General features: G+C 35.8%; 2 protein-coding genes across 3 annotated transcripts in view; one reads left to right on the forward strand and one right to left on the reverse strand.

The window, feature by feature from the left end:
- Positions 1-8,931, forward strand: part of PP2D1 (protein phosphatase 2C like domain containing 1) — a 28,325-nt gene extending 19,394 nt beyond the window's left edge. The window contains exon 3 of the mRNA XM_074269205.1: positions 7,822-8,931. Coding sequence (XP_074125306.1) covers positions 7,822-8,684 — 863 coding nt within the window. The 3' untranslated portion in view covers positions 8,685-8,931. The remainder of the gene's footprint in view (positions 1-7,821) is intronic.
- Positions 8,888-15,449, reverse strand: part of RAB5A (RAB5A, member RAS oncogene family) — a 57,126-nt gene continuing 50,564 nt past the window's right edge. For both annotated transcript variants that reach the window (XM_074269207.1, XM_074269206.1), the window contains 2 exons: positions 13,475-13,568; positions 8,888-10,443 (listed from right to left, as the gene is read on the reverse strand). In XM_074269207.1, the coding sequence (XP_074125308.1) occupies positions 10,328-10,443; positions 13,475-13,568 (210 nt within the window). In that variant the 3' untranslated portion in view covers positions 8,888-10,327. The remainder of the gene's footprint in view (positions 10,444-13,474; positions 13,569-15,449) is intronic.

Genomic DNA, 15,449 nt, shown 5'->3' on the forward strand with positions numbered 1-15,449 from the left:
ATGGAGATGTGTGGCACAGAGTGCAAGGCTGACTGGACTTTTCATCTCCAAGCTCAACATTTGTAGATGGCCGCAAGGCAAAATGACCACCGGGAAGACTTGGAACACTTGGCTGCTAACTTGGAGACCACATATGGTTGTCAACAGTGAAGCAGCAAAGAAATAGGCAGCTTCCAGACATGTGGTGTATGGCACTGCATCTACTCATCGGGTCCAGAACACTTGCCAGCATTAAGATTGGCTTTATGAAAACAATAGAGAAAACATACTTAATACTTCCTAGCTGTGTGATCCTGGGCAAGTCACTTAACCACAATTGCCTCAGCAAAAAAGAAAAAGAAAAAGATAATAATAGAGAAATTCAGAGCATGATAGTTCATCCATCTCTAAGAAAGCAGCATTTAACTCCATCAAAAGTAAAGTAACTTGAGACATGAAGGATTCTGGGCTCAACAAGGCAACAAGGCGGCAGATGGAATCCTGTTTTATGCAGATCCAAACAATCCAAGGATCTTTATGATCCTCTGAAGGCTATTTTTGGACCAAAGACCTCTGGTGCTTCTCAACTACTAAGTGCTGATGGAGCCACATTGATTTGTTAAATACAGGATCTGGGGCAGCTAGGAAGCACAGTGGATGGAGCACCAGCCTTGAATTCAGGAGGACCCGAGTTCAAATCTGGTCTCAGACACTTATCACTTCCTAGCTGTGTGACCCTGGGCAAGTCACTTAACCCCAGCCTCAGGGGAAAAAAAAAAAGACAGGACCCCAGAGAAAGGGGCTGAACACTTCCATAGTGTTCTCAACACTCCATCATCAAACAACGCTGAAGCTGCTGACCATTAGCTTTTCTAACAACTTCCAATGGGAGATTTTGAATGTCATTGGGCTTCTCTCCTGTGACAAAGCACCTGGGGCTAATTCTATTCCAGCTGATTACTAGGTAGGTGGGTCCACTGTTCATCCCAAAGCTTTCTGAATTTGGTGGTAAGAGGAGGTTATCCCTAGGAGTTCAAGGATACCTCCACTGTCCATCTTTGTGAAGGGAATTAGTTGTCCTGTGACAATCACAAGAGAGACAAGAGTCTCTTTCTCAGTCTCTCAGTCATTCCTGACAAGATTCTAGCTGACGTCCTCCTTAATAGGCTGATCCTTCATCTGGAAGATGGTCATTTACCCGAAAGACCTATTGCTTCCTAAAGGATCAAGGAATGGTCGATGCGGTGGTTTGCTGCCCGACAATTCCAGGAGAAATGCCAGGAACTGAACAGAGGTCTGGATACAATATTTGTCCATTTGACTGTGGCATTTAATATTGCCAATCATGATAGATGGTGGACGATCAGAGCAAAATTTCATTGCCTGCAGGAATTCATCAGTATTGTTCTTGAGTTCCAGGATGGCACGCTTCGTGGACTCTGGATAATGGACAAGGCTCTGGTGCTTTTCCAGTCTCCACTGGAGTGGAACAGGGCACGTTTTCAGTTATGTGGTTGGGTATGCTAAAGAGGAGGCAAACAGCATCAAGGTCAGCTACCAAAGTGAAGGTAAATTTAACTTGAAAAGGTTAAAAGTCAAGACTAAAGTGGAGGAAGAGATGGAATGGACCTTTTGTTTTCAGATGATTGTGTCTTCCGTGCAGCCTCTGGAACTGATAACCAACAGAGTTTGGATCAGTTCTCTAAGGCTTGTGCTAATTTTGGCCTATCAATGAACACCAAGAAAACAGAGGTTCTCCACCAGCCAGTACCACACCATATGTGGAACCATCAGTTCTACGCAATTGCAGAAACTTTGAGTGCTGTGGATAGGTTCACTTACCTGGTTATACAATTTCCAGAGATGTACACCTGGATAATAAGCTTGATCCACATGTTGCCACATTCTAGCTCAATGTTAAGAAGGCTCCAGAGCAAAGTGTGGGAGAGAGGAGGTATTAGACTTCCTACCAAACTGAATCAGGTCCACAAAGCCATTGTGCTGACCTCATTGCTGTATCTATATGGAATACATTCCAGGAAAGTGAATTGCCTTAGGAAGATTCTGAAGATCACCTGGCAAGATCAGGTGCCCACACTGGGGTCCTTTCTCAAGCTGAACTGCCAGCCATTTAACCCTTAATTACAGAAATCACACCACCAGTGGGCCGGCCATATTGTTCAAATGCCAAAAGTACATTTGCTTAAAAAGACTCTTTTACAGAGAACTTACAAGACAAATGCTTATATGGAGGTTAGAAGACATAAAACAAAAACCCTTTCAAGATCTCTCTGAAGAATCTGGAATCCTTTTTAATTGTTTCTTCTTGCTGAGACAATTGGGGTTAAGTGACTTGCCCACGGTCACATAGCTAGGCAGTGTTATGGAATCCTTTTTAAGATATGGGAGACACTGGCATGGCATCCCTGCATCAAAGAAGGCATTGTACTCTGAGTAGAATCGCCATAACTCAAAAAGAAAGAAAAAGAACTGTGCAAATTTAGAGACAAATGTTCACACGGACTATGTACGCCTGACTAGGGCCTTCTGAACTCATATTGAGTGTCTGATCAGTCACTCCAATAGTGATGTCTTAATAGTTCTCTTCAAGACAAAGGACAACTTACTAACCAATATAAAAAATGTTTTGCATGACTGCACATGTACAACCTACATCAAATTGCTTGTCTTCTCATTGGGGGAAAGGGGAAGGAGAGAAGATATTTGAAAATAGAAGAAAAAAAAAGCTATAGATATTATTTTACAGATGAATTCCTTCTTCCTTCCAGATACCGGCCTAGTAGTAGTTTTGCTGAGTCAAAGTGTAGTTTTATAACCCTTTGGTGTTGTTCCAAATTATTCTTCAGAATGGTTGGGTCAATTCACAATTAAATCAACAATGCAGCTATATCCCATTTTTTCCCCCACATCACCTCCAGCGTTTGTCATTTTCCTTTTCTATCATTTTAGCAATGATAGCTATAGAGTTTTTATTTCTGCTTAGGAAGGCAAGGAGCCGGTTTCCTTGTGAGTCCAAAACCCCACTAATATGACCTTAAATTTAATAATTTCATTTTACTGTGCTCATAAAAGTAAGCAAAAAAAGCCACCATAAAACTTGTATGCTCCTATCTGTTGTAGGCAGAAGAGTAGAGTCTTCCAAAGAACTCCCTAAGAGAAAGAATATGAGCTTTGGAATTAGGGAACCTAGGTTTAAAACTCATCTTTGATAACTACCTTTGTAATCCTAGGCAAACTGCTTAACCTCTCTGGGCCTGTTTCTTCATCTATAAGTAGTTGGACCAGATGGCCTCTAATATTCCAACTCTAGAACTGTTATTATCCAATCATGTCAATATATACATGGATATTTGATGATATCAATGCAGAAATGGGGATAAGGAAGGATGTTGAAACTATGATTTCAGATTAAGAAAGGAAGCTAGCTTTTAGATGACACAGAAGCATTAAAAGATACTGGACACAGAAAACAATGAGCAAAAAATGAAATCCGCGTTATGTGGATAGGAAATGACTAATACTACTAATATGGAATATCAGCTGTTTGTAGGAAGTCATCCATTTGTTAAAATAAATGGAAAAATAAGAAAATCAGAATGAAGATGGGAAGTTGTGTATGTAATTACAACAATTTGAAACGACTTACTCAAAGTAGTTATACTGAAAAATGCAAATAAATGGAAGACATTGGCTTCTATCCACATTGAACTGATGTAAAGTGAAGCACTATATTAAGAAAGCCAAAAGTTTCGAAGTTACCTGAGCCAGCAAAAAATTCAGTTCTTTGCCAAGTAGAAAGGCGTAGTACCAAAGGCAACCTAATTTTAAAATAAAATTTTAAAAAAGGTCTTCAAAATAACAATGAAGATGGAGGAAAATTAAGAGCATTATTGCCTATTGAATAGGAAAAGGGAAAAATGAAACTGCAAAAAGTCTGCCATGAGACTTTGACAGTATAATTGTCACATTTGGACTCATATCAGATCCCTGTGCTATATGGAGAAGTGAAAATGAGGAAAATAGCTGTGACAGAACAGTAGATAAGAGAGGAAATCTATGTTGGCAGAGATAGGACTTTAAAGGCATTTAAGCTTTATCTGAATAAGAGGAATAAACTGAATTACTGGGGTGGGGAGGTAAGGGTGGGAATCACGATCTAAAAATCCTTTTGAGCACAACATATACATGTATTGAGGCTATTCACAAAGAAAATATAAAATAACTTATTGTAAAGTACATGTGATGGAGTTCTCAAAGAGTAGCTTGTGAAAATTTTATTTCAAAAGATAGGTTTTTGCAAATGATTTTCAGTAGCAGATTACCATTTCATAGCCATACGTTATTTGAAAATATAGGATCTCAATGTGTTCATTTGATTACAAAATTATGATTCACATAAAAATGCAAACTTAAGGGCTTTTTTCAAAGTATTTCCCACATGCATATATTAAGATTATAGAAGATTGCTTTATGGATTTAATAGGTATCAATTTTTCACTAATGTTAAAGATATTTGTCACTGAAGTCAGGATAGAAAAGGGTTTTCCTACAGATGCTAAACTTCTCCGGATGCACCTGTTTGCAGAATGACATCTGAGATCATAGGAACATAGATCTAGAACTGAAAAGAAGAGTTGTCTGGTCCAAAGCCTTCACTTGACATACAAAGAAAGGAAGGTGCTGGGAGGATAAGTGATTTCCTTAAGATCACGCAGATAGCATCAGAAATGAGATTTGAACCCGAGACTTGAATCCAATGCCAGTGGCTCATAAATTGAGGTCTGAAAGGAACCTCAGAAGTCACATACTCCAATCATTTTGTTTTATGAATGAGGAAAGTGAAATTTGGGGAGGTTGAAGTCACTTGCTCAGCCACAAAGGTAGTAAACAAGGAGACAGGGTTTCTTTAATAAGAACCCATTGCAATCAAGAATTAGTCCTAACAATCCAAAATAGGGGAAAAACCCAAGTAGAAAAGGAATGCTTATGTCAACTGAGATCCAGTTGGATAACAGCCACTTATTGAGTTGGTAGAACAGTACACATTTCTTAAGACAATGAACTGGGGCCTAGAAAGTAGGAAGAAAGAGGCTGAATTTCATTAAGGAAACTGTGAAGCTTATTCAATGATCCCAAGGCAGTACTTGAACAAAGGCTCCCTTTTAAATGCCATATAGATGTGAATTATGGAACTGAACAATTGCCAGATTACAAATGCTAGTCATCTGTAGTTAAGAGTATTAAGTTGTTTGGTTGCAGTGGGTAGTTTTGTGATTTGCTCATGGTCTGTAGCTAGTGTGTCATAATCAGGTCTTACTAACTCAAAAGACTGATTTCGGATCCTCTCTAGCAGTCTCATTAAAATATAACAAGCCACCAAGGATCTGATCTTTTCCTAACAGACAAGAACCTTTTAGTGATGCAGTTCTACTTCATCCATACCAACATTCCTCAATCTAACGTTGAATGACTTATTCCATTTACTGGGAATGTTACTCGAAAGTGCCCTCGATTAGCAGGGCATCGTGGAATTTGTTCAATCTCCATTCATTTTCTGGCTCTTCCATATATTACTTAGATACTTGGAGCTTCAGTTTCTTCCTCACAATCTCAAAGGCCCTTCTAGCCTTAAAATTCTAAGATCTAAGAACTATCTTAACTGTTACTTGAACAAAGGCTCCCTTTTAAATGCCATATAGATGTGAATAATGGAATTGAACAATTGCCAGATTGTAGCAACATTATCATACTATTTTTGTACGTGTGTGTGCTGAGGCAATTGGTTAAGTGACTTTCCTAGGGTCACACAGCTGGGAAGTGTTAAGTATCTGAGATCAAATTTGAACTCAAGTCCTCCTGACTTCAGGGCTAGTGCTCTATCCGCCATATCACCTAGCTGCCCTTATCATACTATTTTTTAAGGACAATAATTTCCATGAAACTTTGCTCACAGCCAGTGACAATTTGCTAGGCTAGCAATAAAAAAAAGTATTTTCATTTATTTCATTCTATAAATGGCATGTCTTACTAGGAGGTCAAACTACTGGAAAATATTTTGGGGTCAAATTTTTGCATTTAGTGACATTATACTCAATTAAAAACGATTTTAAAATATACATATACATGTATACACAGATATAGATAGACACATATGCTTAACAATTCTTTAGTTATAAATGGTTTCCAGTTTTTATAATGCTTTCATGGATCTTAATAGAACAAAACCTTAGAATTGGGACTTTGTGAGTGCAGTTTATTAGCTCCATTCCAATGATTCTCTTTAACTTCTGTTCATTTTACACTACTAATAACAGCTCCATTAGATAATAAATACATTCCAAAAATATTAATATTAAAAATTATTTGATGTTTTACAAACTACATAAATGAAGGGAAATCCCCAAAATAAGTTATATTATGGTCCCTCTCTTTACAGAAATATGATCCTGCAAAACATGTAAATTAAAATGTCACGAGCAGAAAAAACAAAACATCTAAATGCACTAAAACTCTTTCAAGACATCTCATTCTGAAATATTTAGAAATAGTCATCTCACTTCATATTTTGTATATTGGATTTTCTTAAAAATACACATATATACATTACATTTCATTTTCAATAAGGTAATAAGCATTATTAGGCTGGCCATCTTTGGTCTATTAATTTAACCAATTACTAAATTAACCAAATCCATTAAAAAAAAAAAAAAACTGCCACAGTAAGGAAAAGACATCATTCAGCTGGATTATCAATAAAAGCATCAGGAGGGGGAAAAAATTATTTTATTAATCAGTAGTAAGCAGCAAACTTAAGCTTAGATTTTAATCATGGACAAAATTTCACAAAAGTTGAATTTTACATTGAATTAAATGCTAAAGCTATTATTTTAACCTTTACTTATCACTACCTTATCTATAAAAGGATTCTACTAAATAGGCGTAAACCAAGTTGCTTTTCTGGCTCTTTATATGTATTAAAATTACAAAAAAATCCTAAAATACTCAAAATTGCATGACAACATATTTTGAATTAAATTAGTGCCACCAGAAACCTTGGCATCAAATCTGCCCTCCTTAAAAGGTAAGTTAAGACAAATGCAATGACTTGCCCAAGGTCCCACATCTGAGTACTGCGGAAGCCAGGATTTGAGTCAAGATAACCTGGCGGAGGAGGAAGCTAAGTGGTGCAGTTGGATAGAGCACTGGCCCAGGAGGAGCCATGTTCAAATTCAGTCTTAAGACACTTGACAACTTACTAGCTGTGTGACCCTGGGCAAATCACTTATCCCCAATTGCTTTTAAAAAGTACAGAATTGAGGTCATTGTTATTTTCAATAATGTTCACACTATCACAATTTACCCAAGGGGAAACTCCCCTCCCAAAACATTTCACTTTTTATATGACTACCGACTCTTCACCTTAAACTTTTACTAGAATATAGCCTCATTTGATTCTGACAACCACCTTGTGAAAAATAATTATTCCCATTTCATATTTTAATAAAGTGTATTCAGGTTATTTAAATGTCTTGTCAAGCTGTATAGGGTGAGGAGCATGTCAGTCCAGGTCTTTCTGACTTTTCTACTCACTACAACAATCCTGTCTCTTCATAGACTAAGAATTATATTTTAAAATTGTGGTGGTTGTCAACACATTTTAAAACACCCCTACTTTAAAATTCCATTTTTTTTTTTTTAAGGAATAATTTTGATTACTTTGAAAACTTTGCTTGACTTTAAAGAGTATGATACATTTAATTATTGCTCTATTTTGTTACTATAAAAGTTTTTTTCTTCTTTTTAAAAAAAAAAAACTTTTAGGTAATGTACATGTAGTTTTATGCAAAGGTGGGCAAGCCCATCTTCTTACAAAAGAACATACAACTCGAATCCTAAGTGAAAGACACCGTGTATTAAATGGAGGAGGAAAAATCAGCAGTAATGAACCAACTGGATTCACTGAAGGGATTGTAAAAATAACTCGTGGGCTTGGGTTTCACGGAAATCCAAAGTTGAGAAAGTCTGTTATTCCAGTACCCCACACAATCTCTGTCTCTATAGATGATACATGTCAATTCCTTATTGTTGCTACTACTGGACTCTGGGATGTTATAGATCAAAATGAAGCTGCAGCAACAGCAATGTCATTATTCGGCATATATGAGGAGATATATAAAATGACTAAGCGAGAACTGTACAGGTCACGCCGAAGCAGAATTCCTTTTTTACCTAGCTTATCATCTTCAACTATTAGCTTGCACGATGGTAAAATCAAATTATTGTATCGTAATACGGCGGCATTTCTTGAGAAAATGTCCCAGCAGAGCACAACTGAAAATTCACAGTTCAGCATGAGTAGCAAAATCAGAAGTTCTCTAACTTCACGTAGTTTGGATAAAGGTACAGATTCCAAATATAAGTTAAGTAGTGAAACGGACTTTTCAAGTACAAAACCTTTTTATTTGTATGGTATTGAGGATAGCGATGAAACAAGTAGCAGCACATCTTATGAATCAAGTTTACTAGAGGAAGACATCGACAGGAATTTCTTTGAATATGCAGCAGAATATATAAGTCATGGACTCGTCAAAGCTGCTCTTAGAGCAGGTTCTAGGGAGAACATTACTGTGCTGGTAATACTTTTGAAAGGATGTGGATATCAGCTATATGGAAGTGAAATCTGACCTATCTGCTCTTCTGAACCACTGAAAAAATGTACCAGAAGAAACCATAAGTACTATATCTGTAACCTTGCTTTCAATATACATTATGTGTGCGTAGGAAGGGTAGTGTAGGGGAGGGGGGTGAAGTGAACCATTTCTCTTACATATATGGTCACAATAAATGTTTTGTGATTTAAAAAAAAAAAAAAAAAATGATACAGTCCTGTTTTATACCACTTTATTAAAACCTGAGCACCTCAATATAAAACTAAACACTGGTGAACTCTCATTTTCCTTGCTAAGCCCCAATTACTGCAAATTTACAACCTGCACAAGTAAGTTTCCACTAGCAGTTCAACATTTAAATAGATTAAATTTTCTCTGACACACTTGGTAGATTTCATATAATGAAAATAACTAAAAGAATTAGTGCAATATATGGAACAGATCAAAGTAAAATGAACTTTAGAAAACAAGGCTGCAGAGTTCGTTATTGACGGACAGCAGGACTCATGTCACAGACACAGTAGCTTCATTTTATTACTGTTCTAGCCATGGAGGACAATTGAAATCCCCCTCAAATCCAAGGGAGAAGGGAAGGGAAGGGAAGCGGTGAAGAGGAATTAATTAGCTGTTTTAGTAACTGTACATTTTGCATACTTTTAAGCAACTCTTAAATATTACAGAACGTATTAAACATAAATGGAGACTACAATGCAGTACTATTTACAGTACATCTGAAGATCCAAGTTTAAAACAATCAAGTTGAATGTACATAATTGTTAGTGCATTGACTAGATTCATGTCCAAAGGGATCAAAAAACCCCGCCACAAAACAAAACAGAACCACCCCATGTAAATGGCCAGCAGTGATTAAAGAGAAATCACAGACACTTGGTTTGTTTCATTTTAGTTGAAGAGTTTTTATATTTGAAGGAATACACTTCTCTCTGTCAAGTTGCATTTATTAGTTTTGCCCTTATAAGAGAAAATGGGGATAAACTTGATTTTTATCACCATTTAAAAACAGGATAGGCTATAATTTAGATACCATGTACCAACTAAAGTTCATTTTTTTTTTTCTCCTGAAGACAAGGATGGCTAAAAGGGTTTTTTTTTGTGTTTTTTTTAAATATGGTTAAATTATTAAAATGTGGAATGTACATTTAAAATAGATACCAGCAGAACCTATCATCTTTATGAATACTGCAGATAAGCAGAAGTATTTTTTAAGGACCTGCTTCTAAAAAGGTTTTTTTTTTTTTTTTTTTTTAAACAACAATTTAAGGAATCCCAATTCTGTGTCATAGATTATATGTGCATCAACATGGGAATTGTAATTAGAGGAACTAGCTGGTTAACTGTGGGTCCGTACAATAATTCTTCTATATTTCTAATGGCAAGAACTGATTCCCCACCCCAATCTTCCAATGAAGCAAATATTTAGAGCTTCCATTTGTCCCTTCTATTGCTGAAACATTAGTCAAATAGTGACACATGCATGTTATTAAAAATTAAGTTCAAAACACATAAAATAATTCTGTATTAGAAACTTGACTATATTATAAGTCTCTTCTCCTTTTTGGAAGTTGTACTGGGCCAGGTTAAATGCTCCGATTCCACTCTTATTAATAATTAGGAAGTAGATGAATATTCCAGATACTTTAGTTACTACAACACTGACTCCTAGTTGGTTGTGTGGGCTCGGTAAGGTCTACACCTCTTCCTCTGGCAGAATTGGCTCCTGGATTCTGTGGTTCATTCTTCGGCAATTTTTTGGCTGAAAGAGTAAATACCAAGAACCATGAAGATTAAAATAACTACAGTTTACCTCAGCTACATATACATTTGAAAGGAAAGAAAGGAATTTTATGACTTCAAACTACTGTTTTAAAGTTAAAAATTGAGATTTCCAACTTCATTTCCCAATTTGAGATTTCCCCAATTCCATTTATAGAGATCACAATCAAAGGCACCAAGATATTGGGAAGGAGAGAGATGTTTCTCCCTCTCATACCAGATTCTTATTAGGCAAAAACTGCCAAAACAACAGTTGGAACAGTGTCAAAGTGAGAAGACCCCTATTTAGAGGTTCTCTCTAAACTTTTAAAGGCAACTTACCAGTATGGCTGGGCCAGAGATCACTAACTAGCTTGAATAATTAATAATATATAAATCAATACTAACTTTGAGAACTTTTTTTTTTTTTTAAAACGTTAAATGACAGCTTGAAAGTGTTATATTTAGTACTTTGATAAATGAATAGTGTGAATGAACTCTATATATACTTTGGGCTTCTTAAAAAGCCCAATTTCGTCATTCTAGAATTCTCTCTTTACCTTGAAATATCTCACATTATTACCAGAAGATAAACAAATGTGCTAATTATGGAAAATCTTAACATTATTAGGAAAGAATATACACACCAAGGAAAAAAACATAGGCATGGGAATAAAATAATGTGAACATGAGCTCAGATATAGTGTCATCTGAAGCCCTGAAGTGACAGAAGAAAAACAAGGGGTGAATTTGTTCAATCACACTTTAGTAAAGTATGTTTGAAGGGAGGTAAGGTATCAGTATGTGTGTGCGCATGTGGATCTGCTTGATAGGAAGTCCAATGTCTGAGGTACTATGCCCTGGAGAAGGGAGTTTGGTGCATTGATTCGTGGAAAATGTAAGATCTGAGGTAAGCCTAGGATACAGGAAGACAAGAAGGGAATCAGATGAGGTGAGTCAAAATGTGCATGATAACACTTTTAAGAGCATTCTCTTTCTTTCTCAGTATTACAGTTATAGCCATGAGATGGAGATACTTGAAATGACCTTAAACATAAAGAATATGTAAGGCAGCTAGGTGGCGCTAAAGTGCACAGAGCCTGGGTCTAAAGGCAAGAAGACTTATCTTCCTGAGTTCAAATCTGACCTCAGACACTTACTAATTGTGTGACCCTGAGTAAATCATTTAATGCATTCTGCCTCAGTTTCTCCATCTGCAAAATGAGCTGGAGAAGGAAATGGCAAAACTACTCCAATATCTTTGCCAAGAAAACCCCAAATGGGGTCAACAAAGAATTGACTGAAATGAACACATTTTTAACTTTCCATATAAACAGCATAATAATCATATGATATATAAATAATTTGGTATTATGTGTACAAACTTTTAAATACAAAGTAACTTTTCAACCTTCAACTAGTCTCCTTAAATTACTCTTTGCCAAATGCAAATTAAGATAACTGTGAGGTACTACTACAAACCTCTCAGATTGGCTAAGATGAAGGAAAAGATAACGATAAATGTTGGAGGGGATGTGGGAAAGCTGGGACACATTGTTGATGGAATTGTGAACAGATCCAACCATTCTGGAGAGGGATATGGAACTATACTCAAAAAGTTACCAAACTGTGCATACCCTTTGATCCAGCAGTGTTACTACTGGGCTTATATCCCAAAGAGATCCTAAAGGAGGGAAAGAGACTGGTATGTGCAAAAATGTTTGTGGTAGGGACAGCTAGGGGGTGCAGTGGATAGAGCACCAGCCTTGAATTCAGGAGGACTCGAGTTTAAATATGGTCTCAGACACTTAACACTTCCTAGCTGTGTGACCCTGGGCAAGTCACTTAACCTCAGCCTCAAAAAAAAAAAAAAAAAAAAAAAAAAAAAAAAAAAAAAAAAAAAAAAGTTTGTGGCAGCCTTTTTTTGTAGTAGTTAGAAACTGGAAACTGAGTGGATGCTCATGAGTTGGAGAACGGCTGAATAAATTATAGTATATGAATGCTATGGAATACTACTGTTCTATAAGAAATGATTAGCAGGATGATTTTAGAGAGGCTTGGTGAGGCCTACACGTACTGATGCTGAGTGAAATGAGCAGAACCAGGAGATCATTATACATGGCAACAAGACTATATAACGATCAATTCTGATGGACGTGGCTCTCTTCAACAATGAGATGATTCAAAGCAGTTTCAGTTGTGCAGTGATGAAGAGAACCATTTACACCCAGAAAGAGAACCATGGGAACTGAGTGTGGAACACAACATAGCACTCTTACTCTCTGTTGTTACTTGAATGAATTTTGTTTTCTTTCTCAGTTTTTCTTTTTTCTTCCTTCTTGATGTGAATATTCTTGTGAATCAAGATAAATGAATAAATATGGGAGGGGGTGGGGGGATTTAATAACATTGGGAGATGTAGTTTATGGGATAAGCTACATGTTAGTTTTTTTGTTTTTTTTTAAATGAGTCCTAACCATGTATGGATATAGGGCATTGTTTTAATAGAAAGGGGAAATCTGTAAGAAGCCAATTTAACGCCTATTACCCCTTATGACAATTGAAGATTAAAAAGCAAGCATACAAGGTCTTTTAAATTCAAAGCCCATAAAAGCTCATTTTTTTCCTCGAATATAAGGGAAAGCATAATTTAATGAAATTAAGAAAACGGTTTTATTTTTGTAGTAAATAATAAAATACTACAAAGTCCCTAGTAAATAAAACTTTAACTCCAAGTATTGGGAACAGGAACTCATTCTTTGATAAAAGCTCATTTGAAGTACATGTAGAGTACCTAGGGAAGAAATAAAGACTTCTTGGAATATAAATTCAAATATGCATCAAGTGATAATAGCTGGCAGAATATTATTAAAAAAAAAAAAAAAAAAAAAAGCCCATGAAGGAACTTTAAAAACAGCATACTATAAATGGAGTCCAGGACAATAAAAAGAAGAGAGAGTAAATAGACACCAATTTTTTAGAAAAAAATTTTATGCTAACTTTTGTCATTTAAAAACAGAAGCTAATCTTACCTATTGCCATGAATATTTCATTTACATTCATTGATGTTTTAGCTGATGTCTCCATGAATAATAAACTGTTGTCATCTGCATAAGACTGTGCTTCCTGTTTAAAAAAAAAAAAAAAATTGATTTTTTCATTATATGTTTTATTCCCCCCCATACATTACACCTTCTATTTTCCTCTTACCTATTTTTTGGTTGGAACTTTGTCACAATAGAATAGAGAAATTTCATTAGACTTTGAAAAAAATATTTATAGTTCAACAAAAATCCCAATTTTTTCTATTTTGGAATATATTTGACATAATTTTGTAAACTACTCTTTAATATAACTATGTTTAACATAACTATTTAATTTCTAATGGTGAGGAATTTGCTTTCAAGGTTAATACATTTAAGATAAAAACTACTCTTACTTTATACAAAGAATTCTGCTTGACATTGTGCTATAACTAGCTTTAATGTTGTTATTGCTTGTGTGCAGATTTTTTTCCTTTCATGAAAACTGAGTCTATCACTTAAAACAGAGTAAAAGCAGCACATGAAAATGAGTCTGAAAGTTGAATATAAGGAAGTGCAATTAGTAGGTGGACCAGAAAAAGATATGCAATATTAATTAATCCAAAGGAATGTATTCTATTTCTACTTTAAAAAGGAGCCCCGAAATAGAAAATTGGGGTGGAGAAAAGAAAGAAAAGTGCTGAAAATGGGGAGGAGAGATTGCACTGGTAGTGGTGATAGAGGAACAGAAGATTATAGAAATCATTAATGACGGGAAAAAAACACTTAAAGTCTTGGTAACATAATATGTTAGACCAATAGGTCTTGAGAACATATTCCAGAAAGATGGCACCCTAGATGCCAGTCTAGGACAACAGAGAAGAAAAACCAAATCATATAAATACTTTCTGGAGGCTATGGAAGGGAGTAGATATAAAAATCCCATAGGTTCATGGCTATAATGTTTAAGGTGACAGAGATAAGTAGTTCCTATCAAGTATAAATATGTGAATAAAGACCATATATGGAAGGACACAAGAAAGGAAGCACATAAGGAGAGATGAAGTACATTCTAAAAGCATTAACATATCTAACCTTCTAAATCAAATTTTGATAGTTTTACTTTCCACCATATTCCATTTCTCCTATATTTTTCTCAGTAATGATGAGTAGAACTATTTAATCCTACTAAAAAGTTGTAGAGTGTTCTCAAAAAGTAAAGGAAGAGGGATACAACATTCTTTCTGGAAGTCAAGTCCAGCATATGTAAGAATCCTGCTGGGAAGGAAGGTTTGGGGGCAGGAGGGACAAAATGAATGGGAGAGAATATCAAAGAATGAAATTTTGGGGTTTGCTGTTGAAAGAAATAAATAGAGCCCCAGGGTAAAATGGGTTGAGGTCAGAGACACTGATGAACATTTTTTCTTTTAAGGTCTTTAGTTGCATAGAGGCAAAAGAAACAAAACAGACACATGGACAATGCCAGTATCCCACCATTTATCTGGGCTTTAAAAAGGTTGTAAGGTTCTGCTGCCAAGTGGTCAGGCCTATGATTTCATTAGTGTCAAAATTCCCAGGATAAAAATTCTCCAGTTACACAGACTTAAGATCTTTTTATTGAGAGTTGAGCACTGATAGGTTAAAACACTTTGGTCACATAGTGAGTAAGTATATTGCAAAATGCCAGACCTGATATCCCGTCTAGATGTAGATATATATATACACATATAAACTACAATTTAAATTCTAGTGAGAATTTCTAAATCATAAATTACATATTGAAATCAACCAACAAATCATAGAGTAAAAAAGTAAGATAGGCTTTCTATTCAAGGGACTTATATTCTCTTGGGGGAAATTACATGGTCCTATCTAAGGACTAAAGGAAATCACTAATAAACTCCCAGTGGTGGGAAGGAGGAGGAGACTGGATGCTAACAACTTTGAGAGTCCACTGAAGGAAGAGTTCTGGAGCTCAGTCTTG

This window comes from Sminthopsis crassicaudata, chromosome 5, assembly GCF_048593235.1.
Source record: "Sminthopsis crassicaudata isolate SCR6 chromosome 5, ASM4859323v1, whole genome shotgun sequence".
Classification (NCBI taxonomy): domain Eukaryota; kingdom Metazoa; phylum Chordata; class Mammalia; order Dasyuromorphia; family Dasyuridae; genus Sminthopsis; species Sminthopsis crassicaudata.